This window comes from Octopus sinensis, linkage group LG10 (assembly GCF_006345805.1).
Source record: "Octopus sinensis linkage group LG10, ASM634580v1, whole genome shotgun sequence".
In the NCBI taxonomy this organism is placed as follows: domain Eukaryota; kingdom Metazoa; phylum Mollusca; class Cephalopoda; order Octopoda; family Octopodidae; genus Octopus; species Octopus sinensis.
In genome coordinates, this window is record NC_043006.1 from 54971528 (window position 1) to 54998156 (window position 26629).

At 35.4% G+C, this 26629-nt stretch overlaps 2 protein-coding genes across 14 annotated transcripts in view; one reads left to right on the plus strand and one right to left on the minus strand.

The window, feature by feature from the left end:
* The window catches only part of LOC115216687 (nuclear receptor-binding protein), a 121343-nt gene extending 106166 nt beyond the window's left edge, over window positions 1-15177 (minus strand). For 9 of the 12 annotated variants that reach the window (XM_029786213.2, XM_029786211.2, XM_029786209.2 and 6 more), the window contains exon 1: window positions 14779-15176. In XM_029786213.2, coding sequence (XP_029642073.1) covers window positions 14779-14904 — 126 coding nt within the window. In that variant the 5' untranslated portion in view covers window positions 14905-15176. Of the gene's footprint in view, window positions 1-14778 lie in introns of all 12 variants that reach the window. The other 3 variants (XM_029786203.2, XM_029786201.2, XM_029786212.2) reach the window with 2 other exon arrangements.
* Window positions 15178-15424: 247 nt separating this feature from the next.
* LOC115216686 (probable protein phosphatase 2C 58) overlaps window positions 15425-26629 on the plus strand; it is a 35084-nt gene continuing 23879 nt past the window's right edge. Inside the window, exons 1-3 of one of the 2 annotated variants that reach the window (XM_029786199.2) lie at window positions 15425-15658; window positions 21043-21118; window positions 23690-23866. In XM_029786199.2, the coding sequence (XP_029642059.1) occupies window positions 15548-15658; window positions 21043-21118; window positions 23690-23866 (364 nt within the window). In that variant the 5' untranslated portion in view covers window positions 15425-15547. The remainder of the gene's footprint in view (window positions 15659-21042; window positions 21119-23689; window positions 23867-26629) is intronic. The other variant, XM_029786200.2, reaches the window with a different exon arrangement.

Here is a 26629-nt window from a genome sequence, read left to right on the forward strand (position 1 = left end):
ATTAAACTTCGACAACATAAGGTAGGAAGATAAAAGATACAGAAACTCCAGTTATCCACTTTCATTATTACTTTTTAATATTACACATGGGAAGACACAATGTGAGCGAATTGTATATAAGAAATTATTGATTTATATTTTGAGCGTGTGATTCTTTTTAGCTTCCCTGGAATATGACTGGTTAATGCAAAAAAATCTAATTTAATCATTATTATTAATAAAAAAATCATTATATAAACCATACATCCAAAATTAGACATGACAATGGAAAATGTTTAGGATGCAATAATCTAAAATTTCATATGAAATGCAAATATATCTGTATATGTAACCAAAGTGCATATCATCATCATTTAATGTCCACTTTTCATGCTAGCATGGGTTGGACGATTTGACAGGACTGGCGAACCAGATGGCTGTACCAGGCTCCAATCTGACCTGGCAGAGTTTCTACAGTTGGATGCTCTTCCTAATGCCAACCACTCCAAGAGTGTAGTGGGTGCTTTTACATGCCACCGGCACAAGGGCCAGTCAGGCGGTACTGGCATTGGCCATGCTCAAATGGTGTTTTTTATGTACCACCTGCACAGGAGCCAGTCCAGCATCACTGGCAACGACCTCGCTCAAATGTTTTTTTTTCATGTGCCACTGGCACAAGTGCAAGTAAGGCAAAGCTGATCTAAAATGAGAGTAATGTCTTGATAATTTCAATTTTAGTATATTTCGTTTAAAACTGTTGCTATGAAAACCATCTTTGCTCAAAAGCCACTGCTCACTTTGTACAGCTTTCAGTAACAGCTTGCAACTCTGCCTTTACTTCCTGTCTCAACTTTAAATTTAGATTTACTTCATGACCAAGTAATCTAGGGATTGTAATTTTAAAAAAAACAAATGAAATATTTCACTACTTCCTGACTATTCATTTCCTGGTAATTGTAATTTTGCCAATTTTTTTTTCACTTCCCTTAAAATTTAGTAAAGGAGAACATATTGGAGATTGCTGTCCTTGTCCCCACCCCTGTGTGTGTGTAAAAAGAGAGAGAAAAGAAAAAAACTTTTCATTTTCTGATAAGTCATATCACTAAATTTTCTTTACTTCTCTTAAAAGTGAGTGGACAATCTTGTCCTAGTCCTTTCTTTCTCTCTTTCTCTCATATGTGTGAGAGAAAAGGAAAAAATAAATAAATAAATAAAAGAAACATTTATATACAGAGAGTGAGGACATTTTTCAGTTTAAATAATTTATATTGATTTGATAGAATTGATAATATGTAACATTAACCAAGGTGGTGAGCTGGCAGAATTGTTAGCACACCAAGCAAAATAGCAGCATTTCATCCATCTTTAAGTTCTGAGTTCAATTCTGCTGAAGTCAACTCTGCCTTTCATCCTTTTGGGATTGATAAAATAAGTACCAGTTGAACACAAGGGTCGATTTAACTGACTTATTCCCCCACCCACCACCCACCAAAATTGCTGGCCTTGTGCCAAAATTTGAAACCAATATATAACATCAACTGAATGTAAGATTCATACAATTAAGTCAGATCATAAATAAATATGGAGAAAGCAAAAGATTGAATGAGCATGAATGAATGAACAAGTGGATAAATCAGAACAAATGAATAAGTGACGGAGATAACAATGAGTGAATGAAATAATGAGACAAAAGGAGAAAAAAATATTAAGTCATTGAGCAAATGCCTTTTCCTCATTGCATAATTATTTCTAATTAGGTATTTAATGCCCCGAACTTAAACTATTGTTTTTCATACAGATGGTATCTTTGAATTATATTAATAAACATGCGGTACACACACACACACACACCACACACACACACACGCTTATCTGAATGTGTTGGGTAAATGACTACAACCAAAACATCTTTAGAAATAATACATTCAATTCAATGGCGATAGCAGTATGTGAGAAAGGAAAGTAAAGACAACACAAGGAAAATGAAGCATCAGATGTGTTTGTATCTCTTGAGGTTTGACAATGCTTTCACAGCCACCAGATATCTAACATATCAAATTCTCTCTAATTACTACTCACTGCGAACTTTCCAGTTAAAGTATACCCATCATACAATAGCTTCATCTCTATTGTCTTGAATTATCAGGAAGTGTGAATTAAATAAAAAAAAAAAAAAAAAAAGAGGGCGAAGCAGTTTTCGAGTCTAAATAAAGATGGGAAGACCACAACAGGAACATCTCAAAACACACACTCATGCCTAGTTTAACACCACTGCTAGGTCCTTGGGTGCATTCATTTATCACACTTCACTCTGCAACAAGCATTTTGTTCCCTCTCTACCACAATTTTTTATGCAGATATTGACTTGGTTTCAATTTTACCAGACTGGAAGAGCCTGCAAAAGCTCAAGGACAACTCACCTATCCTAAATTCACATACACTGCAAACAGTTGATATAATATATATCATCTTATACTTATTTCAATCACTGGACTGCAGCCATGCTGGGGCATTTGCCTCTAGTACTTATTTTCTAAGACTGGTATTTAGCCTACATGTCTCATGTGCCAAACCAATAAGTTATGGGGATGTAAAAAAAACTAACACCAGTTGTCAAGTGGTGGGTGAAACAAACACATACACACAATATATGTGTATACACACACAAACGAAAGACTTTCACACAGTTTCTATCAACCAAATACACTCTCAAGGCATTGGTCACTTCAGTGCTACAATTGGAGACATGCCCAAGGTGTCACATAATGGGACTGAATCTGAAATCATGATTGCAAAGCAAGATTCTTAACCACAGCCATATACATACACATATATATATATATATATATATATATATATATATTCAAGGTGGTGCTCAAGCAAGATCGCAGTCCAATGACTGAAACAAATAAGAGAATAAAAGAACATGTATATATATATATATATATATATTATATATATATATATATATATATATATATATACATACATGTACACACACACACACGTAAGCTGAATATGAAAATTGAAGAGTGGAAGAGCAAAATTATAAAAATTATAAACTGATGATTCCTGGTTAGATCAAGAAGATAGACAGAACAAGGTAGCTAAAGTCTCATATAAAAAAGATAAAGAAAAGAATTCTCAAAATACTGCTTGAATTTTATAAATAATCACTCTATACCAGAGAAATAAAGTACATAAAGAATGATAGTTTAACATTTTTGCATTCAAACCAGTCATGTCTGATCTAAATATTCCACTTGTTTTATGGTCAAACCAGCCCAGATCTGGCCTCTTATACCAATCCTATAATGTCATTCTAAAAATAAACAATCACATCATTGAAATCTTAAAGCTACGAGATAATGCATGATTAATTCAAAAGAATGTGATTAAATAAGCTTTACATTTGACAAAATATTCAGAATGCTACAAAGGGTTAAATGTTCTGTAAAATAATCTTTACTTTTTCACCTGTTTTGACCCATGAGAGAAATGCCATAACTACCATAACTCAAACCACATGTCATTCCTCTTAGGACTTTTACATCTGTTGATCCATTCTCAGATAGACAAGAAATGCAAAGTAAACCATGAAAATGTGACCAACTCCAGTGGATTTTATTTTGCATTTTAAATCTGAAATACCATTTTCTTTTATCCTTCAGCCAGGAGGCAGAGCAATGCTCAAGACCTTTTCACAGGAAACCAAGACAAGTGGGAGAAATGAAGGAAGGTACTTTCAAACAAGAGGCCTGATTTCAATGCATACAATAGAGTAGGCTCCACTAAAAGTACCCAAGATGCCAGGTGGAGATGTTAAACTAGGTGATGGATTAAATCTACCACCAAATTAGACAACAGTGAGATTTGAACTCAGAAAGTAAAAAGCTGGAACAAATACCATAAAGGTAACCAGTCCGATGTTCTTGCTGTTCAGCTAATTTACTACTCTGAATTTGTACTTTTTTTATTGACCCCAAAAGGAAGAAAAGCAAAGTTGACCTTAGTAAGATTTGAACTCAGCAAAGTACTGTAGCCAATGCTCTAACAATATTGCCAATTCACAGAATACATGGTTGCAATTAGAGAGAGAGAGAGAGAGAGAGAGAGATAGAGAACGTAGAATTCATTTGTATGATTAATGTCAGTTTCGTTATTTAGACGATTAACTGAGTCCTTTCCAAGACAGTTATAGTCATCCTAGCAACAATCTTATCAAGAATAAAACATTTTAACTGACAGTTTAATTTAGACTCAGAAGATTCCTGCCTTTATTAATCTGCCAGTAGTGTCTACCTCAGTTGATTGCCAAGTAATATTGTATATTATAAGAAAATGACGCATGTATAAGAGGAATTTTGGACAGAGCCAAGTTGCCTTTCAATAATAAGTTGATACTTTAGCTTTCTTTAGAAACTAAGATTTTTGTTTTTTATAAAATCTGTACCTAATTTTTTGTTCTTTCCCTGTTTAACACGTATCTCCATGGTACACTGAGTTGGATGGGCTTTCATATTCAGTTGTTTTCACAACTTGTTAGGGACTTATCCTTTACAACTGTTCATAAGCAGGATTCAAACCAGTGTTGTAGCAGACTTAATACTGATGGTAAGACTTTCTCTTAGCATTACCTATTCAGTTATCAAATGGAAATGGCTTCGATTCTTCAGTTGCACTGTCTGCTACATTTTCAGTAACATACCAGGCCTAAAAATATCTCTGCAGTTGTGAGCTGAGAAACAGCAGTCATCATCAAATACCCACCTTCATATCAAAGGAAATAATTTTAAAGATTAACAATAGAAAAACACCAATTAAATCTGAAGTACCTTACATTATTTACAGAAGGTTTCAACACTGTCATGCTAAGTGGGATATAACTTAACTTTTTGAAGACAAAGCATAGAGGTTAATGCTTCTCAAGTGGGCAGTAGCATCCATGGGATGCAATGGAAAATTTCATATGAGCACTGGGGACAAAGGGAGTAGCAAGAAGCTGATAGTTGTATATGTACAACATTTTTTTAGTTATGGATATAGATGTAAGCATGGCTGTATGGTTAAGAAGCTTGTTTCCCAACCATATTGTCTTGGGTTTGGTCCCACAGCAAGGCACCTTGGGCAAGTGTTTTCTTCTATAGCCTGTGAATGGATTTGATAGATGGAAACTGAAAGAAGCCCATCATATATATATATGTACATGTGAGTGTGTGTGTGTATATATATATGTTTGTGTGCAACCTTGTCTTGACATTACATGATGGTTGTAAATGAGCATCATCAGTGTATAAACTAGAGTATTCCTTTCCAGTCGTCTATGGAAAACATGTCTAGTTACAGGAAAATATTGCTTGTCTTGGAAACAGGTAGGAGTTGGTGACAGGAAGGACATCTGGCCATAGAAAATATGCTTCAAAAAATTCCATCTGACCCATGCAAGCATAGAAAAGTGGATGTTTAAGGACTTCAAAATATGTGACTATTTCTATACATGCAATAAAAACAGCTCTTACACCTGCAGTGTTAGGTAACATCCTAATGTATTTGTGCATATATGCATATGTTTGTTCCTTCTCGAGCCATGCCAGGCTCATAAGGGCCGGTTTCCCGGTTTCCTTGGTGTATAGGTTCCCCACCTGGACGGGATGCCGGTCCATCACAGGTGAGCTGCAAGAGGAAAGAGTGAGAGAAATTTGTGGCGAAAGAGTCAGCAGAGGTTCGCCATCACCTTCTGCCGGAGCTGCATGGAGCTTGGGTGTTTCACTCATAAACACACACATCGCCCGGTCTGAGATTTGAACTTGCGATCTCTCGACCCACATGTATATACACTATAAGGATGGTGTTTAAAATTTTGTAAAAACAGGCACAGGTGCAGCTGTAAGTTAGGAAGTTTGCTATATGGTTTCAGGTTCAGTCCCACTGCATAGCACCTTGGGCAGGTGTCTTCTACTATAGCTCCAGGTCAACCAAAGCCTTGTGAGTAAATTTGATAGACAGTAACTGAAAAATAGCATGCCATGTGTGTGTGTGTAACTGTCATCTTTACTTGGGATCATCAAGCAATGTCCTTTGTTTCCAATCTTCTGAGACGTATGGTCATGGGGAAATATTACCTCCTTTGGAAACAGGTGACAGTTGGTGACATAGAGGGTATTTGGCTATAGAAAAATCTGCTTCACCAAAAGTCCATCTGACACAAGCAAGCATGGAAAAATAGACATTAAGACAGGAATGATAATGTACTCGAATTTTAATAAGCAAAGTAACACATTTGTGATGAGATTAGCATTTTACTTTCTAAAACAAAAATCACTAGCTGAGGGATTGGCTCATATGACTTAATTGCATATCATCTTCATAGCAGTTAACAGAGATATCTATAATCAAAGCAGATGTCAAAGATCATATTATATAACTGGAATGCCTAATAAACCAACGCTTCAGCTTTTCATGCTTCTCATGACAATCTGTTGCCAAAACAGCTCCTTCACCTGACATCATTAAACAGTTTCTCATTTTTCATGTCAGAAAATTTTCCAGTAATAATACATTAACTGAAGCTGTTTAAAAAGAATCAAATACCATCCACTGCATTATAGAGGAAATTAGCTTTATACAAGTTAACTACTGAACCTCTATGTCACTTGACCTGTCAAAATTAGCAGCCAAATCTGCCACAAATCACACTCTGTTTTTGTTTTGTTTCTTTTTAAAAAAAAGTGATGTGAAATATAAAGAGGTGAACAATGGCTTGAATGTGTTTGATGGCAGGGTTTTACCTGGAGATACATAATAGCAAAAATTTGGTTTACTTTTTAAAAGAAGAAAATAAGGAATTGTGGTCATACACATATATACAATCACACACCACTCCTGCTGCTTACCCCACCCACTCTATTTCCCCTAACTTATGGCTCCTTGCTCACCCACCTTCAACCCAACCCATTCTGGCAGTTTGTCTCCCCACCCTGTCATTCTCCTTTCCAAACAAGCTTGCAAACTGTTTCATCAACTTGCCTTGCAGAGCCACCTAGATACTTCATTACCATTATGGAGCCATAAGGTAGGGGAAATAAGAGTGGTGCTGAAGAGAGTGGCTGGGGCAAGCAGCAGAAGTGGTATGTAGTTGCATGAGTGTGACCACAATTCCTTATTTTCTTCTTTTAAAAAGTAAACCAAATTTTTGCTGTTATGTATCTTGCAGCTCCTGTTGCTTAATTTCTCTTTCTCTCCCCATTGCCCTATTAGATGTGAATAGCCATGTGGATCCTCTACAAGAACATGTGCTGTCCCCACCCACTTCTCATAGTTCAATGCCCTCATCCACCTGCATGAAGCTGAATGACAACCTCAATAGTGCAGGTGGCATAAAAAAAAAAAAGGATCTGTCTATGTTGTAAAGTGGTTGGCATTAGGAAGGGTATTCAGTCATAGAAACTATGCCAGAAGAGATAAATCATGAAGCAATTCTTGGATATGTAGGATCTTGTCAAACCATCCAACCCATGCCAGCACATACAGCATGGATATTAAATGATGAAGACACATATATATATATATATATATATATATATATATGTATATATATATGCATTTGTAGGAAGGGCATTGGCATTAGGAAAGACATCCAGCTGTAGAAACTATGCCAAATCAGACTGGAGTCTGGTGCAGTCCCTCAGCTTACCAGCCCTGGTCAAACTGTCCAAATCATGGACAACAGAAATTAAATGATGATGTATACATGCACATCATTATCATCATTTATGTTTGTTTTTCAAGTTGGCATGGGTTGGATGGTCCAAAAGGATTTGACAAGGCAGAAGACTTCCTTGAACTCAAATGCCAGCTTTGGTGCAATTTCTAGTGCACACAAGTAGCTATTTTCTTGGTAACAAAAGATCTTTCTCCTAGAGAGACAGGCAGACTGTATTATGTTTGTGTACAAACAGTAATACTTACATGGTTGTGAGATGTGAACCTTGGATGTTGAAGACATGTGAAAACTAGAAAGGAACAAAGCAAGTATGCTCAGTTGAATGTCATGGAAAGTGGTTGGCATTAGAAAAGGGCATCCAGCCAAAGAAACCATGCAGAAGCTGCCAGTGGACTCAACATAGTCCTGAAATTTCTCCATCCTACTCTTATTCTAGTAACTATTCTTTCAGAACATCTTCCTCCACTGCTAAATAAGTTACCCAGGTAACAATAACTACTACTTCAAGGGCATCTCTTAGGCATTTTCGAGATAGTCTATTTCCCATGTGTCCTTAGTGTCTATTGCTTCTGTGCAATTTGCACATACTAAGATAACTCTCTCTGTGAACCTCCCTGTGATTCCACTGCACCTTGTGTGTTAATAGCTTGTACTGGATACACTGCATTGATTTCCTGCCTACACTTTCCCTACACATCGACCTGGGTCAGTTACCTAATGTGAGAAGAGTCCTGTCATGTTTTCCAACTTATCAGAACTCTGGTCTTTGACAAGTTATCTTTAATTAAAGATAACTTGTTAAAGAACAAAGTTATCATCAAGTCTTAATTTCTTCCATTATGGTTTGAATGACTATGATAAATAGGAGGGGACTGAGAACTGAATCTTGATGAACTCCTGCTTGTATGTTAAATTTTTCACTGTACTCTTGGCTACATTGAGAAATACCATGTTAAGATATGGACTCAACTTACTGACAGTATGGTTCTTAAGCCATTTGTCTACTCCTTACCTTCCAGAAATGCATTTTCAAGGGTGTGGTTTACTATTGTGGGATCTTTTAAAATTTCTTGCAACCACTTGAATTATTTCAAATTTTCACTAGGTTATTTTCAAAAAATGTATCACTGATACAGTTTTGCATACTGATGATGAAAATTACATTCATTTTCCCAAGAAATTAATAATAAAACAGTTACAAGTATTTAAGCCAATCGAAGCCTTCCTTCCAAATATACTATAAGTCGTGACTCCCCCTGCGAACAGTACACGCAAAACCTTTACATAGTCTCTCGACCCACTAGAAATAGCAGCCAAATCTTCCTTAAACTACATCTAAATTAAAGTCTATCTCCACGGATGTAACCTATTATCGAACCTACAATCCTTAAAACACTTACTGGGCCCCACAGATCAATATTATATGCACTTCAATTTTTCTTATGATAAAATTGTAAACAAAGTTTAAAAGGAAAAAAGGTGGTGAAAGAATTGGTTACTAACATAGTTATTGTATGAAGTGTAGTGTTGGTTTCAATAATGATGGTATTTTTTCTCCACTACAATACCTTGTAAAGTAATTTTACCATATGAGAAAGTACATTTAATATCGATCAGGGGTCCAGTGTTTTAAGAATCATGAGTCCCATAAAATGTTACATTTGAGATAACTGACTTAAGGGATATTAACACTCAACAAGTGTAAATTGCTTAGGCCTGCTATCCCTGGTAGCTCTAGGGACAAACGGTCAATCAGCAATTGAGGGTTTGACTGGCCCAAATTATAAACCTGCAACTGCTTGTAACTTTGTACATCAACAATAACACAAAAAAAAAAATAATAATAAAGCAATTTCCTTCATCAGCATACGAAACTATATCAAAACTATGTTTTGAGAATAATCTGGTTGGAACAAATTTGACAAGAATCCACATTATGATGTTGATAAAATTTAGTTTCTGACCGTTCTCCACCCACAGTACCCTTTTTTAAACCACCAAATCCTGTAACTTTAGAAGTTTTAATTTTTTTGTTTCAGAATTATGTTTATATCAGGTCATCCCATAAGTTCTGTCTAAATTTTGAATAAAGAAAACAATTGATCAAATGTTATATTTAATTGAAATTTAATCATCAATATACTTTCCTTGATTATCTATGATTTCCTCCCATCTATTTACAAGCTTTTTAATCCCATCAATGTCAAATTCTTTTGGTTTCAAAGCGAAGAACTCTGAAATGTCAGTTTTGACCTCCTCCTGGCTTGCGAAAGTTATGTCCCCCGATTGATTCTGTAAGCTATGAAACAAATGGTAGTCTGAAGGAGCAAGGTCAGGAGAATAAGGAGGATGAGGAATTTTTTCCCAACCAAGCTCTTCGATCTTCTGTGATGTGATCTTTGCAGTGTGGGGTCGCGCATTGTCCTGATGAAACATCACTCCTTTTCGAGTCACTAAAGCTGACTTGAGCATTGATTGTTGCATTAGGTGGTAACAATTCAAAATGAATTACTCCATTGCAATCCCACTAGACAGAGAGAAGAACCTTTTTCCCATGAAGTTCCTTTCTCAGTTGTGGTCGAGTATTTCCCCTTTTACTAAGTCACTGTTTACGACACTTAACATTTCAATAGAAGATGCATTTTTTTGTCACGGAGTTCACAAGAATGGAGAGAAGAGCAGATGTCAGCTAGGGATTTACAGTTGCTTTCGGACAATTCACGAGGCACCCATTTTCTAAGTTTAGGAACCTTTCCAAGTTGTTGAAGATGATGATGAACAGTTGTATGGTTTGAACTAAGCTTTATTGCCAATTCTTCAACTGATAATGCAGGATTTTCTTCAAGTAATGCCTGAAGGAGCTTATCATCAAACTCAACTGGACGTCCTGTTCGATCTTCATCTTCAAGGCTGGACTCTCCACTTCTGAATTTTGCAAACCATCTTCTGCAAGTTCTTTCATTCAAGCATTCTTTCCCATAAACTGAGTGTATGTTTCGAGTCGCTTCAGCTGCAGAGTTTCCTTCTTTTGTACTCATAAAGCATTATGTGCCTCAAATGATCTTTGGATACTTCCATGTTAGAAAGGGTTTTAATCAAAGAAATTTAAATTCTATTATTCTGTAAAATGATACTTAATTAGTTTAAATGTACACAAATGCATAATAACAATTTTTAATTCCATTAGACATTCTAAAATACTATTAAATTTCATTCAATTTTAAAAAAGGTAAAATCGGACAGAACTTATGGGATGACCTGATATTTGAAACATCACATTTCATAATCTACAACTATCAAAAACATATTCCTAGCGAAATTTCCTTGAAGTGTATGCATTTTTCAGAAAGCTATGGGGAAACAAATTCGGGGAGGGGTGTACCAATCTACAGTTATGCCTCTTCCACATCTCATTCATGTGTGTGTGTTTAAGAAAATGAGATGAAGGAATAAACGATTATCTTATGAACTTCATTAGCTTACAGTTGTTTCTGCTATAAGATGTAGTGAACTCATAGTTGAATGCCTGAGTAGCACCTTGAAGCTATAAGTTGTTACTCAGCAATGAGTCTACTGCATCTTATAGCAGAAACAACTAAGCTAGTGGTCATCTTTCACGGTGTCCCTGTTTCTAGTGCTATCTTTCTATTTGAGAAACCATAAACTACAATTTAATCATTCCCAGACTGGATATCCATAACTGTTTCCGAAGCTTATCTTTCATTTAATAAGTAGATAATCGTTTATTCCTTTGCCATCACATTTTCCCATTACCGCTCTGTACTCGACTAACGCTTCGTTCTGAAGCATATGTATATTGAGTCCTACACCAGATTATAAGTCCCGTAATGCCTAAGCGAAATTATATATATATGCATGTATGATCGTGTTTCCACCCACTTTTTCCATGCTGATATAGGTTGGACGACTATTCGTGAGACAGTATTCTACGGTTGAGTTGCCCTTCCTGACGTCAACGCACAAGGAACGTGGTTTTCAAATATGTACAACGAACCGTTGGTAATGCATATATTTCTCAAAGATATCACCCGAGAAAAAAAAAAAGAGAAAAAGAAGAAAAGAAAAGCAAGAAATTTCGTGCTGCCAGTACAGTTAAAAGGAAACTCCAAGCGATTTATTAAGTTACAAGGTTCCAATGGGAAATTTTGATCTATAAACAGGGGTTTAGGTTTAGCAAATAATACATATGGGTGGCGAATCTATCATTCGAAACCGTGTGTGTGTGTGTGAGAGAGAGAGAGAGAGAAAACGAAGGGTCAAATTTCTTGTCATAAAACAAAAACAATTCACGAAGCGAATTAGTTCGGAGAAACTGCAAAATAAAAAAAAAAAAAAAAAAAAAGATTCTTGTATAAAAAAACTGAAGAGATACACAAGAATTTACAAGGTGACCCTAAAACTTCATTTAAAATTCTAAAATATGACTGGAATTAAATATCAAGCGAGTCCTACAAGACTTTGAAGAATGTCAATGTGTGTGTGTGTTTACAACACTACGTAGCCTTGAGATTGAATGATGAAACGGAAGCAAAGAAGGGAATTGAAGGGGAGAAGGAGAGAGAGAGAGAGAGATGCTGTTAAGTTTCACACATGTTTGGCCCAACCCAAAGAGTGATTTGAAATAACTGAACGAGGAAAAGAACCAACGAAAATGCAGCAAACAGCTGAAGTGTATTTCCAGCTGACAAGCGAGAACAATCAGAACCGTTAATCAATTTCGGTACCATTACTGCACAGTTCTTAAATGAAACATCTTATAATCTATATTGCTTATTCACTACAGTGACAGAATTAAGGCGTATTTGTACGATTACTGTTTAGCCTCAAGTTAGGCCTGATAGAGCAATAGACCTGTGATCAAAAGCATTCCAGCCATAACCAACCAGTCTTATTTTCAGACACAGATAAGGCATTTAGGACCACCTCACCTTCTGCAATATGCCTTTCCTTCCTTCACAGAAAAAAAAAAAAAAAAAGCAAGTTGTTATTTCGAAGGACATACGACTGTTATTTCTAGCAAGTCGAGCGACTCTTACTTGTAGGATTGGTATGTGTACACACACATACACGCGAATGGTGAAGGGAACGAGAACAAAAACAGCAAGGGGACCTACTATGTTTTGTGGAAAGAGTGACGAATATATACAGCCTTGTCACATGAAATTGTATCTTGCCAGAGACCACCCTCAGATAAACTTCATGTAAGACACGCTCTATAAAATACTTACACAATTATACGTACACTTCGCCCAACTTGTCCTCAGACAATTGCCAAACTGTATATAGAACTATGGAAATCTATCTATCTGTCTAGTGTAGTGTTACTAAGTCAAAATTATATTTCGAATCCCGCTGATGTAGACTTTGCCTTTCATCCTTTTGAGGTCGATAAAATTAGTCGTAGTCAATATGATCGACTACATACGACTCTCCCTCCACGTTAACAATAAATAAATAAAATAAAACTGAGGTTTGTGCTTATGTTAGAAATTTAGATTATGCTTGTTAAACATTATAAAAACGTACACATTTTTTTCTTACTCAGAAGAGCCCATGACAACCTGGTGAGAAGAAAATATCCTCTAATCGGAGACACGACCCGAATACCTGCAACAGAATGAACTCTGCTAAAAAATACTCAAGGTGGTAACTGGGGGTAAACTGTGACGGATTAAGTTTACCACTCGAACAGACGATGGCCGGATTTGAACTCAGAATGCAAGGATCCACAACAGAAACCTCAAGACAATCCGATCCGACGTTCCTGATTCGTAAAATCTTTTTTAACGACGCCGAAAAGATGAAAGACGATGTTGACCTCAATGGGATTTGAACTCAGAACGCAAGGAGTCGGAACAAAATACAGCGAGGCATTCTATCCGACTCTGCCAATTCTGACTAGGCATAAACGACAGCTTTCTAATGAGTGGGTGTATAATCAATAGATTCGATCTCGTATAACTGGTTTTTCTCTGCATGGACCCTAAGTAAGATTTGAACTCAAACGTGTATTAATGGAAAAAAAAAGAAAACTACGTGGAAGTAGTAACACAGGCAATGAAAGATACGATCAGAGAGACCTGTCGAGTACAGGACAGCCTTTCCATCTCTGATGACACATTCCAAAGAACTTGACTGAAACACATCTACGCAGAATCATTGAGAGTCCTGTACATAGTTTCACCGTTAACAAACATCTATAAAATTAAATACTTAACATGACATGTATTTTTAATAGAACTTTCTCTCCATCTCTCCTTTCAGTCTTTATAATTTCACATAAATCTCGTCTCTTGTCAGTAAAAAATTTCCCGATATGATACCAGTAGTAAACAATTTAGCTTATTATAATGATGCGTCAGACTTGATCAAAAGCATTCTTGTTGTGACCATCCCATCTTTCTTCAAACATAGTATATCTAAGACTTCATTAAGTATTTTTAATAAGGTCTGGTGTGATTTGAAAGATATTTGACTACTCTTCGTAGCGGGTCGGAAGAACATAAGACTCCCTCATTTTAGCTTGTTAAATGCGTTTATATAGTTTATTTAAAGGTTGGATTCGTTGTCTAGTTATAACATAACCAGAGTTCTGATATAAAACACATATAGTGTTTATTGTGATGTAGTTATAAAAGTATGATGACAGAGGGAAATTACCTATCAGGAAAACATAGTACAACAATTTCATTGATGTCAAAGAAGAAACTCCCGAAAACCAGCTCAAAATTTTATAATAGTTGGTGGTTCACGAACATACCATTACATTTTGTCTAGTCGTGAGATATGAAGCGTCGAAAAAAATTGAATTTGTCAGTAAACAAATCAAATTTTAAATGATATTTCACAATAGTGACTATGTTGTATAGATATATGCGATCAAAGCATTAAAATGAAGTTTGAATAGTTTAATAAACGTAAAACAAGCTCCCTTGCGCACACAGAGACTGTGTATGTGTGTGTGTTAGTCCATTAATGCAAGTATATGTATGACTTATCTGTGTAGAGATGACATGGGACAGAGACGAGAAAACATTGCAACATGGAATACTTACTTCTTCTCTACGCTTCTGCCACCTCCCGCAAGGACTTTCTTCGAGAACTTCACTTAAATCATCTGATTCATCACCACTGTCCGTTTTTAAATCCGGTCGATTTTCTGCCTCAGTCTCAGCCATCATCAACAAAACACGGACTCCACCACCACTATCACTACCAAAACAGAGAATTGGTAGTTGATTGCCGGCACACTCTCAATAAATTCAATTTCCAGTCAATGAAAAAAGCAATTGTAAATTCAATAAATATAAGTTGATATATCAAGAAGTCAAATCAAAAGTTGTTTGAAAGAAGAACAAGGTTGTGTTAAGTCCACCAAGCCATCCGAGAGAAAAAAAGAAAACGTCGTTATTCTCACTTTTTAACGTCTCGGGCACTGCGTCACCTAAAGGGAGACAATCGCGTCTGGTCGAATGATACAACGACCAATTTTGTCTGTGATTGGTAGAAAATTATGGCTCGTCTAACAGAGGAAAAATTTGTCAATTATCAATTAAAAATTATTTTGAAAATAATTTTAAGAAATAATACACGAACATATTAAATTTCCAAGTAGTATTTCTTTGATATATATTTTTTAATTTTTCAATTTTTTTTTGAAAGCTAAAAAAATCAAAATTGTGCAAATTCATCTTCAGCTCGTAGAAAGGTCACGTGACAATTAACTCTAAACCGCGAAATAGAATGCACGTGTGGAGACTATCGTGGCCCCGTTCTGTAATTATTCATTTCAATTAACACATCAACTCGAAACTCAGCGTCAGCATGGGTGTTTATCTATCATCACCGATCACTGAGAAGCATTCAAGTGACGGTCAAGGCAAGAATTTCACGTATGGAGCATCATCGATGCAAGGCTGGAGATTAACTCAAGAGGTAGACTTCTTCATTTCACCTCCTCCTCCCTTAACCTGTTTACAAGAGATTTTTTTCCTCTTCTATTTTAATTATTATCACTAACTTTTATATATATTATTTTACCTTGAACTTCTAAATATTTGCTTCTTATTTCACATTATTATATTTTTTTGAGATATTTTTTAAAAAGTTATTTTTAACGAATCAATTTGAAAATGTAACCTTTCTTTCACAAATTCTGGCGCCTTGGTGCCTTTATTACTATATAAAGGGGCAATAAGACAGATATATGAAAATCTGAAATTTGTTCAAGTTTCGACTGGATATCGTGAACATTGATTGCTCTTACACGTAAATGATTTCACTCTCATAATTAAATATTAAACATTTGCGTACTTGATCTGTTGGTCCTAATAAATATGAAACTATATATATATAGTTAGATATTTATTAGGGATCACTCTTCTTAAATAGTACCATATATATATATAATGTATATGTATGTACATGCAAACACACCGATTATCTAATTCTAGTTGGACTTCCAGGTTCAGTCCGATATTTTAAACGTAATTTCCGTCTCTGGTGACAAATAAATAAATAAATAAAAATCGATGATTATTTTCCTGTTAAGAGAGTTAGCAAGAGTCTGTTTTTCATTATAAGTACTTGTATTTCATATTTTTAAAATTTTATCATTTTGAAAGTCAAGCAAAAAAAGGCAATCATTAAAATTTTTGCTTTCAAACTTTTACATATAATCTATCTTCTATATATTTTAGGCTATCCTGTAGTTTAGCGTCTGAAATAAAAATTATTTCAAAATGGAAAATACCAACTCGTCTTACCAACAAGGAACTCTCGGCATGGTCAAACGATATGCTAGAAATAGAGAGAATAGTGGTCTGTTGCTTAGCTCTTAGTCAGCCTCTATCATCCCGTAAACTTCTATGATCAGTAGTATTTCAGTAATATGAAATATTTCTTGCAGACCTGGTGACTACGTATAGTATTCATCCTTAGTTAGGGATGACTGTCGTTGTTATTGTTTAGCCTCATATCAGCTATGATCCAGCAGATTTATAATATAAGGCACTCTAACCATGACTATCCTATCTTTATTTTTCAGGTCATATTGAAAATGGTTTTTTTTTTATATTTCTATGGGTTACTTTAGCAACAGAATGTATGCATTAACGAGGAGCATAGCTGCTATTTCTAGCATGTTGGGCTACATCAATAAGTACACCTGAATGAAGCTGTCTCTTGTTATTAACAGCATTTAATATTAATATTTTATTTGTACTTATTTTCTTTTTGTTCTTTTGTATACATCGTATTCATTTTAATATCTAACTAGTGAACTTTGACAAGAGACAATGCATTTGTAAAGCAAATATTTAGATTATCTACAGCTAAACCACCCTTCATCGAGTGTATTGGTTAACTGTTATTTTCTTTCTAGCCCCGTATCTTAATTTATCTAGCCGATATTCCTTCCTATGTCGTCATAGGTCCCCGTCCTTCTCTAGTAACTTTAATAGTGCAACCATTCAAACTCAGTGCTCTGAACTGGTGCCGAAAAAGCGCGCCATTTGTACACACAAGTTTGGTCTCAGCTCTCTCTTTTCAGCTTCCCGTTGGTCAAAGGCAAAATATCTGGAAATGTTTCAACCTCTAGACATCAATTTATCCTCTTTCTGACTAATTAATTTCTGCGCTTTAGCTCAATATTTTGAGCTGTTATATTTAAGACTTCATATTAAAAAGCTATATATATATATATATATATATATATATATACACACACACACACACTCCTGTAAAAATTGTTCTTGCATTTAGTATATAACCTCTAATTTTTGTATTGATCACGATGGATCGCTCGTGAATTTCTTCCTTAATGTGTTCATTTTAATTTATCAGTAAATTAAAAAAAAAATTCAGTTAAAATTTTGTGCATTATCCTAATCATGCCTTGTTAATTATTCGTTTTGTTTAATTGGAAATAAAAATGCTAAGATTTATGGAGCCCCTTGAGTTACATCGATGTATACGAGTGCCAGAACTTCTTGTTGCACGTATAGATATTCCTCGATTGAAGGTTATTCCTATTTAGGTAACATCTGAAATTCATTTCAGTTGGACATGTCAATTTCTAAGAATCGATTGTTCCGTCCGAAGTGTAGGTTTTCCCTCCTTTTCGAATTTCATTGATTTCATAGGGCATTGCCAAATAGTGGCCATGTATGGATCCGGGGAACTAGCTCGAAGTAGTCGGTGAAAAATTGATTATAGCCATCTCGTTCTTCTCTGTTAGAAATCACATTATTATTATTATATTATCAAATTGCCCCTCTAATGGTGTGTGATGTAATTCACACAGTAATCTGTTTGATTAATTTCCCATTCCAGTAATGCCTTATCGATTGTTTATAATGAAACTTGAGTTGGTTGTGGTCGATTATTTACGAATAAGCAATGTGTGTTTACATATAACGTAAATTGTCGTTGACTGACCAGGTCTTGATTTTTATTTACATTTAAAGTATGATTTCATAATTCGATTTAAACTGCGTATCCTTCTCAATCATTAATGAAGCTTTTATTTACCATTACACGTTTAATATAATGAACTTTTAAAAATCTCTAATGGCATCATTGCTATGAAAGTGATAATAAAATTTGAAGAAAAATCCCGAAAAATCTTAACTCTGTAAGTGATTTCCCAGAAGACCATTCATTTTAAAGGTACAACTGCTGTGCGTTTGATAAGCTTTCTGTTTATCTTGGTTTTGTAATATTGATCAAGATATGTACTAAGAAACTAGTCTCATTTGTTCACTTACCCAACTTTTGGCATAACTCTATGACTTAAATAGCCATTTTTTCTGTGCCGTCATGGTTTTGACTTCATCCAGTCAACCACATAAGTTGTATATGGTACTAGAAACGAATGTTAATTTCAGTTTGCAACCACTATTTACTGCGCATATGGTTAAATTTGAAATATTGCCGACCTTTTTGTTAAGTCAACTTCAAGGGACAATAGTTGTAAGCTCTCTCTAATGGATTGCTTTAGTTTCTGGCTGGACAAGAACAATGTGCTCTACATAGTGAAGTGGTTAGTGCATTCAACCATAAAAAAAAAAAACCCGCACAAATACAAGGCTCATCTTACTACGAAAAATAGTCAAAATTGTAATTCTAGGTCGTGCTTAATTATAAACAAACTTACGTTTTCTTATTTTTCTATTCGTGTTGACAATTTGTATATAAATCTACTATTCATTTTGTAATTCCTTCCTAATATGCTCGTAACACAAATGTTATAGACTTCCTTTTCTGGCATACTAGCTAAACAGGCATAAGATATTGGATTGTTGTTTTTCAGAGTTACCAATTAGGTGACGCATGAGTTACAATTAAATGGGATCTGTAAGTACTTTCAGATTAGATAATTCTGATCTGAGTCCATATTACCATGGTACTAGTAAACCGGGACCAGTCTACGATACTAGTATCATGTTATAATTGCAAAGGAAGTAGGTTTTTAAACTAAAATTTGGTGTGGTAATTTAACTTCCAAGTTATATTTATGGAAGTTGGGTGAAGAGAGATATTTTTAGTTTATAACTAGTGATAGATCTCCAAGTTATAGTTATTGTAAGCATGCTAGAATTCACGAAGAATTTAGTATACTTATAGGCATTCCCCTGTATTCTGTTCTTAGTCCCTTTCTATTCATTATAGTTCTCAAGGCAATAATGATTAGATGAACTTTTACAGAATCTTTTGAAGAGTTGCAGAAAAAAGTGCCAAACATGGAGGAGTGGTTTTGAGTCCAAATACCTCAAGCTCAGCAGAGTAAAGACTGGCATACTAATTAGTAGCAAAAGAAAACTTCCTGTTCCTTCGTGGAAGTGACTTCAATAAGTAGGGCGAAAGAGAGTAGGTAGTAACTTCATAAGATGTTGTAAAAGATGCAATGTTATATCCAGCAGGTTGATACAACCAACTAGTACTTTAGATATTATAGGAACTACTCAGGTTGTTTGCTGTTAATTAAATAATTTTTGCTGAGAGTGGGTTATAGTAAAAATAAAGTAGAGGTATGGTAGGGAAAAAAGGCTTAAGGATTGTTGGCAACTAATAGTTCTTTTATTATTTTTCGCCTGGTTTCTACAGTTTGATGCCCTTCTTAATGCCACCTTTTCATGGTGTTCTAAGCTCATTTATTGTGATAGCAAGTGTAAGGTTGGTTTCTGTCTCATAAGATGAAAGATTCCTCATTACTTTGAGCTGTCTGTTCACTCGTAGTAACATTAGGTGAATAGCAGATAGTGGTGACAGAGGAAACACAAGTAATGAGGTGAGATTGTTCTATTGGGCAGTTTTGTAACTACATGTGAAGTTAAAAGTGTGTCTAGACAAAGAAAGTGTCATTTGATGCCTGTAGGAGGATTAATTATAGTGGTCTGAGATTGTGAATTATTGTGATGAAAGGTGATGTTGTGTCTTAATGGTGATCATTACAGGCCTTGGGATGTTGGGCTTCACAGATGAAATTATGCAGTATAAGTGTCAAAACCTGTTTAATATATGCCAATAGAGAAAAATAAATTTTTAAATAATAATAATAGTTTTGACATTATGTCTTGGTGTCAAAATAAAAAAAAGAAGACATTTTCCTTGACTATAATATGCTTTGGCTGTTTTTTAAATTACCTCTTCTGGTTTTTTACCTTTTATTTTCTGTTTCTTTTTGCAAACTTTAGTCATTTACATAGTTGTTAATATGATCACTTTGTTGTTTTTTACTGTGGACAATTTCAATTCATATCTTTCCTTATATTTCATTTTCTTTTGTTTAATTTGATGCTCTATTGATTTAAAATTTTGAAGGAAAATTCACCTATAAAATGCTAATCATCTTAGATTGTCTGAATTTAATATGATGGTAAATAGCTTAGTGCTAGTATAATCATTTATCTTACTCCCCCCCCCCATCATTCAAATTGTGTGGAATTAAAGCTGGAAATAATCAAAAAAGCATCATTACTTGACAGTCATGTGTGACCAATATTTACAGAAATATCTGATGTGTTCTTTGGTCAAACCAGTTTCGAAGACTAATTAAAAACAAAAATTAGCAAGTATTGTCCTGTCTGTCTCCTTGTCGGTGATATGATGTTGATAAATGTGTAATTTGCAGATCAATTCAGCTAACCTGTTTGGTAAGACAAAGCAGGTTGAACTGGCATGAAAATTATGTTGCCTTGATCATTGATTAAATGAAATGTTTTATCCTTATTACAATAAGATGATGATATCATGTCCCAGAAAATTTAAGATATATTAACTTGAAGCTGTTATTAATGACCTGATTTATTTGTATTTAGGATGCACACAATTGCTTGGCAGATTTTGATGAAGAAACCGGCACAGCTATGTTGGCAGTTTATGATGGCCATGGAGGTATAAATATTTTATAGTATCATTTGGTTGAGTATGCAAAAGTGTTTTTATATGAGAACATCTCGCTTCAGTCCCAATACATTTCCCCTTCTGAACTTACCTCTAGCCCATTCCTCACCTCATTCTAGATGCCAAGGATAACAACTTCAAGAGATCCGCTATATGAACGCTCACCTGTTAAAGATAACAGCCAAAATTCCCTCATCACACCCCACTGATCTTAAAAGGGAGGGGGGGAAATCACATTGGGTAATGTGAGATTGGATAATCATGTCTGCTTAAATCAGAGTTGGCTAAACAACAACTTTCTACCTAAGATTATGAAATTTAATAAAGAACCCCTTTCTCTTCTTATTAAAGCTATAGTACAAGAATTCAAGACTGGTTGCGTCTGGAAACATTTTCATATGTAAGTAGAAACCATAGTAATGATAGAAGAGCCCAACAGAAGAAGCAGTGCAAACAATTCCAGTTTTCAAATTTTTAGAGTGATGATGTATTGAACATGGCATTTGCAAGCAACTAATACATAATATGCCCTTAGGCAAATTTTCTATAAGTGTAACATCGTAATCCTTGAAAGAACATTGTAATTCACACAGCTTTTCAAAAAATTGCTGATCAGGTCAGAGAATCTCCTGCATTCAAAATTAGAATGTGAGGCTTTCGATAAGAATTTCTCTGTAGTCTGTTGAAGGAGTTTGAGGAATTACCAAACCTGAGAGGGCAAAAATAATAGCACAAAATTCTTGAAGCCTTCTGGGCTTGTTGTGTAAGGAGGAGAGACATTTAATAATAGATTCCCTAATAAGGGAACCTTTACATCATTGTGCAACCAACTAGAAATCACACCTTGTCATCATCTCATTATCATTTAATGACAACTTTCCATGCAAGTATTAGTTAGATGGGTTGACATGGTCTGGAATTGGTTCTTGTTTGGTGTTACTGGCCACCTTGTGTATGGCCAGGACAGTCATGCCTCTTCTTTTTTATTTAGCATGGCTTCTACAGTTTGATGGTCTTCCTAACACTTTGCAGGTTGTATTGGTTGCATGTTTTGTGGCACCAGCACCAGAGAGGTTGCCATGTCTTTGACAAGACTAAAAGATCTCTCAGGACCCAAAATGCCTCCATAAATCCACTAACCACTGTAGAGTGTACTAGGTACATCTTTCATGGAACCTGCTTTAGAAAGGGTATGTCTCTGCTAAGCTAAGGGTTCTCTTGACTCCATCGTCCCTCCATTCATCCAACACTTCACATAATATACTGGACGCATCTTATTGTATCATCAATACTTGTCAGGTTGCTTTGTTTCAGGATTCCCTACTCTACATTGTCTTGGTTCATTCAGAGCTAACATGACCATTTGAATGTGCAGAAGAGAGGGCAGTTGCAGAGGATGGACCAAGAAGGTACTGAAGGAGTCATGAGTAATAATGGAAGTGTATAAAGATAGGAATGGCATAGGATAAATAAAAGGCTGCTACAAGTTTGTAGGTAAAAGCAAGGGTAAGTGGTGGGTAGCTATATGAATGGTCAGTGAGAGGGAGAATATAATAGCTTTTATTATCCTTACTAATCTGATCTGAGGAAGAGGAATGATATCCAGTAATATAGAAAGTGGACATTAAATGATGTTGATGAGTTCTTGATATATCATTGTTGTGTTTGTGTACAATATATAGTATATATTAGTTGTATATTGTACATTCAGTTACCCCACTTCCTTGTCATGGTGTATATTGTGTGTTCTTCAGGGTGGTGGTTCTTAATTACTTCCATCTTGTTTTCCCTTTTGTTACCTTCTTTCAGGCATTGCTGAATTATTCAACACCATGATACCATATTTTTCATTGTTTCTCTGTCTCTTCTTTCCTCTTGTAGTTGTTCATCTCAATGCTGTCTCTACCTTCCTGATGGTCTGGCTGCCACCAGATGGGACCAAACTAGTTGTATTTTTTCAATCTGTTATTGTGTCTTGGGGATTTTGTGCTGATACTCTTCTTATGAATTGTTTCTAAGATTATGGTATGAAATTCTCAGGATTTTTCTTGAACATCTTTGGTGGAAAACATCTGTTTTAATTTTTCTCAGTTGCCTTCCATGTTTCATTTGCATATAGTGCCATTAATAATACAATGGTATTAATGTTGATGTTCAGTGTATTCACAAACATAATACAGTCATTTTGTTTAAACAGTATGGGCAGATTTGGCTGCTGTTTCTGGCATGTTGAGTGTCTACATGCAAGTTCCTTCACTACTCCACAATTGACATTACTGGTCAATTTTGTTTGAGTAGATTTAATTATATAATTTGCATGTGTTAATATTAGCTTATTAGTCATGGGCAAACTATGTCCCTTGGGAATTTCTGAATGGTATGCCAGTGAAAAATTACCTTGAATTTTTTTTAATAGTGTAGCTTGCCTGATTATAAGCCATCTCTCATGCAACCCACTTTCCCAAAAAGGTTGCCCGGTTTATTAAATGCTTATATGCAGAAGATGAAATCATTACTCAATATTGCCAGTTGTATTAAAATAGTATTTTATTTTCCATCTAGGTTCTGAGGTGGCTGAGTATTGTGCTTTACACCTTCCTGATTATATAAAAAGTTTGCAGAGTTATAAAGACAACAATTTAAATTTAGCTCTGAAAGAAGCATTCCTTGGGTTTGATGCTACTTTAGTTACACCAGAAGTTGTCAAAGAGCTGAAAGCACTTGTTAATCTTGATAAAGGTAAGTACAAGGTTTTTTTTTATATATACCTTTTACTTGTTTCAGTCATTGCTGCTGCACCATCTGGAAGGGTTTAGTGAAACTAATCAACCCCAGTACTTGTATTTTTAAAGCATGGTACTTATTCTATCAGTCTCTTGCCTAACTTCTATATTGTGGGGCACAAACAAACCAACACCAGTAGTCAAGGAGAGGACAAATACACACACACACATATATATTGGTCCAGCTTTGCCTTTCAAATCTTAAACAGCTCATTGTATATAAAAACATACACACTGGGATTCATGGTATAAAAGTTCAGGCTTCTGCACAATTTCTGGCTACCAAATTCATTCACAAGGCATTGGTTGGTTCAGGGCTATAACATAGGAAACTTGCCCAAGGTGCTACATAGTGAAATTAAACCATGTGGTTACAAAGTGGCTTTCTTAACCACACAACCATACTTATTTAATTTTTTTAATTTCTTGAGTAGGCGCAGGAGTGGCTGTGTGGTAAGTAGTTTGCTTACCAACCACATGGTTCCGGGTTCAGTCCCACTGCGTGGCACCTTGGGCAAATGTCTTCTACTATAGCTTCGGGCCGACCAAAGCCTTGTGAGTGGATTTGATAGACGGAAACCGAAAAGAAGGCCGTCGTATGTGTGTGTGTGTGTGTCTCTCCCCAACATTGCTTGACAACTGATGCTGGTGTGTTTACGTCTCCGTAACTTAGCGCTTCGGCAAAAGAGACCAATAGAATAAGTACCAGGCTTACAAAGAATAAGTCCTGGGGTCGATTTGCTCGACTAAAGGTGGTCACCATGGCTACAGTCAAATGACAGAAGCAAGTAAAAGAGTAAGTCACTCAGCCCAATAAGTTATCACTGTCTCTCCTCCCTCACAGTTAAGTTGCTAGTTCACATTCATTAATGTGGTGCGTTGGCAGTGTTGCTAGAGCATCAGTTTGAATGCCTTGTGGTATTTGTTCTGATTCTCTGCAATCTGAGCTCAAATCTCACTGAGTCAACTTAGCCTTTCATGCTTTCAGAGTTTTTTTTTTTTAAAGAAATGTACCAATTATCAGAATGGTGGATTGGCTGAATTATAAGAATGTTAGGTCTAGATGCCTTGTTATATTCTTGCTCTCCGTGAACTGAGTCAAATTCAGCCTGGGTACCCCTTCTTTCAAACACAAGCTTTGCATGCCAGTAAAACAAACCCGTGAAACAGAATAGCACTAAATCAAATGAAGCTGAGTGGAGTGCAGAGAGAGGTTCCTCCATCTTGAAAGATGTGCCCTGATGATTGAATGAATATAGGTGCTAATAATAATAATTGTTTCTCATCTACGCACACTCTATTTTGAAGTGAGAGGATTAGTTGATTACATTAACCTGGCAAGTTTTGAAATCAGAATGTAAAAGAGTTGGAATAGTATTGCAAGGTTTTTCTTTTAAACACTTTGTCAGTTGTGCCAGCAACTTAACCAATAATATAGAAATCTGTAAACACTGCACTTCCCTTGTTAGTATACTAATCTTTTTTCTGTTAATACTATTGAGATACTGGTTTGTTCTCTGGTTGTGTGTTCTAATTTTGTTTTAACCCTTTTGCATTTAAACCAACTGTATCTTGCACAAATATTCTACCTGTCTTCTGTTAAAACCTATCAGATCTAGCCTCTTAGACCTAACCTACAATGATGTTCTAAAAATAAACTAATAATAGGCATAGGAGTGGCTGTGTGGTAAGTAGCTTGCTTACAAACCACATGGTTCTGGGTTCAGTCCCACTGCGTGGCACCTTGGGCAAGCGTCTACTACTATAGCCTTGGGCCGACCAAAGCCTTGTGAGTAGATTTGGTAGACGGAAACTGAAAGAGGCCTGTCGTATATATATATGTATATATGTGCGTGTGTGTATGTTTGTGTATCTGTTTTTGTCCCCCCCCCCCCAAACATTGCTTGACAACTGATGCTGGTGAGTTTACGTCCCCGTAATTTAGCAGTTCAGCAAAAAGAGACCGAAAGAATAAGTCCTGGGGTCGATTTGGTTGACTAAAGGCAGTGCTCCAGCGTGGCCACAGTCAAATGACTGAAACAAATAAAAGAGTAATACTCCATTGAAATCTTAAATCTACAGTATAATGCATAACTAATTGAAAACAATGTGAATAAATAAGTATTTCATTTGGCAAGGTTCCGAATGCTAAAAGGATTAATCTGTTAGCATTTAACCCTTTCGTTACTATATTTCTGACCAAAATTTCTGACCTTATGTGTTTCAATTAATTTCTAACGTAATCATAAATTTAGTCTGGTTTCATTAAGCAACTATAACTTTTTTATTTATCAATATATTAATCTGATTTTTGGAAGATAATTTAATGAAATATTCTCAACCAAATTCTATACTATAATTTTTGTCACAAAGTGACTCTAATTGCAGGTAGATACAGGTAAATTCAACAAAATATAAAATTAAAATTTTGTTCAAACATCGCTATAGAAAATGGGTTATTAGCTAATATTCAATTGGGTATACAACAAAATTTTACGATAGAATTTGTTATTCTGGGTAACTTTCTGATACCCATAATAATATTTACGGCAAAATAGTCTTAATTTCATTTAAGGTTATGGGAAACCACAAACTATCGTTTCTTTCGCTTTGTTTACGTTTAGCGTAACGGTTCGTTTTCGCCGTAATGATTTCAAATAGGCTCATTCAAAAAAGTAAAAAGAAATAGCCTAAGGCTTTACTCCTCTGGGAAAGTCTG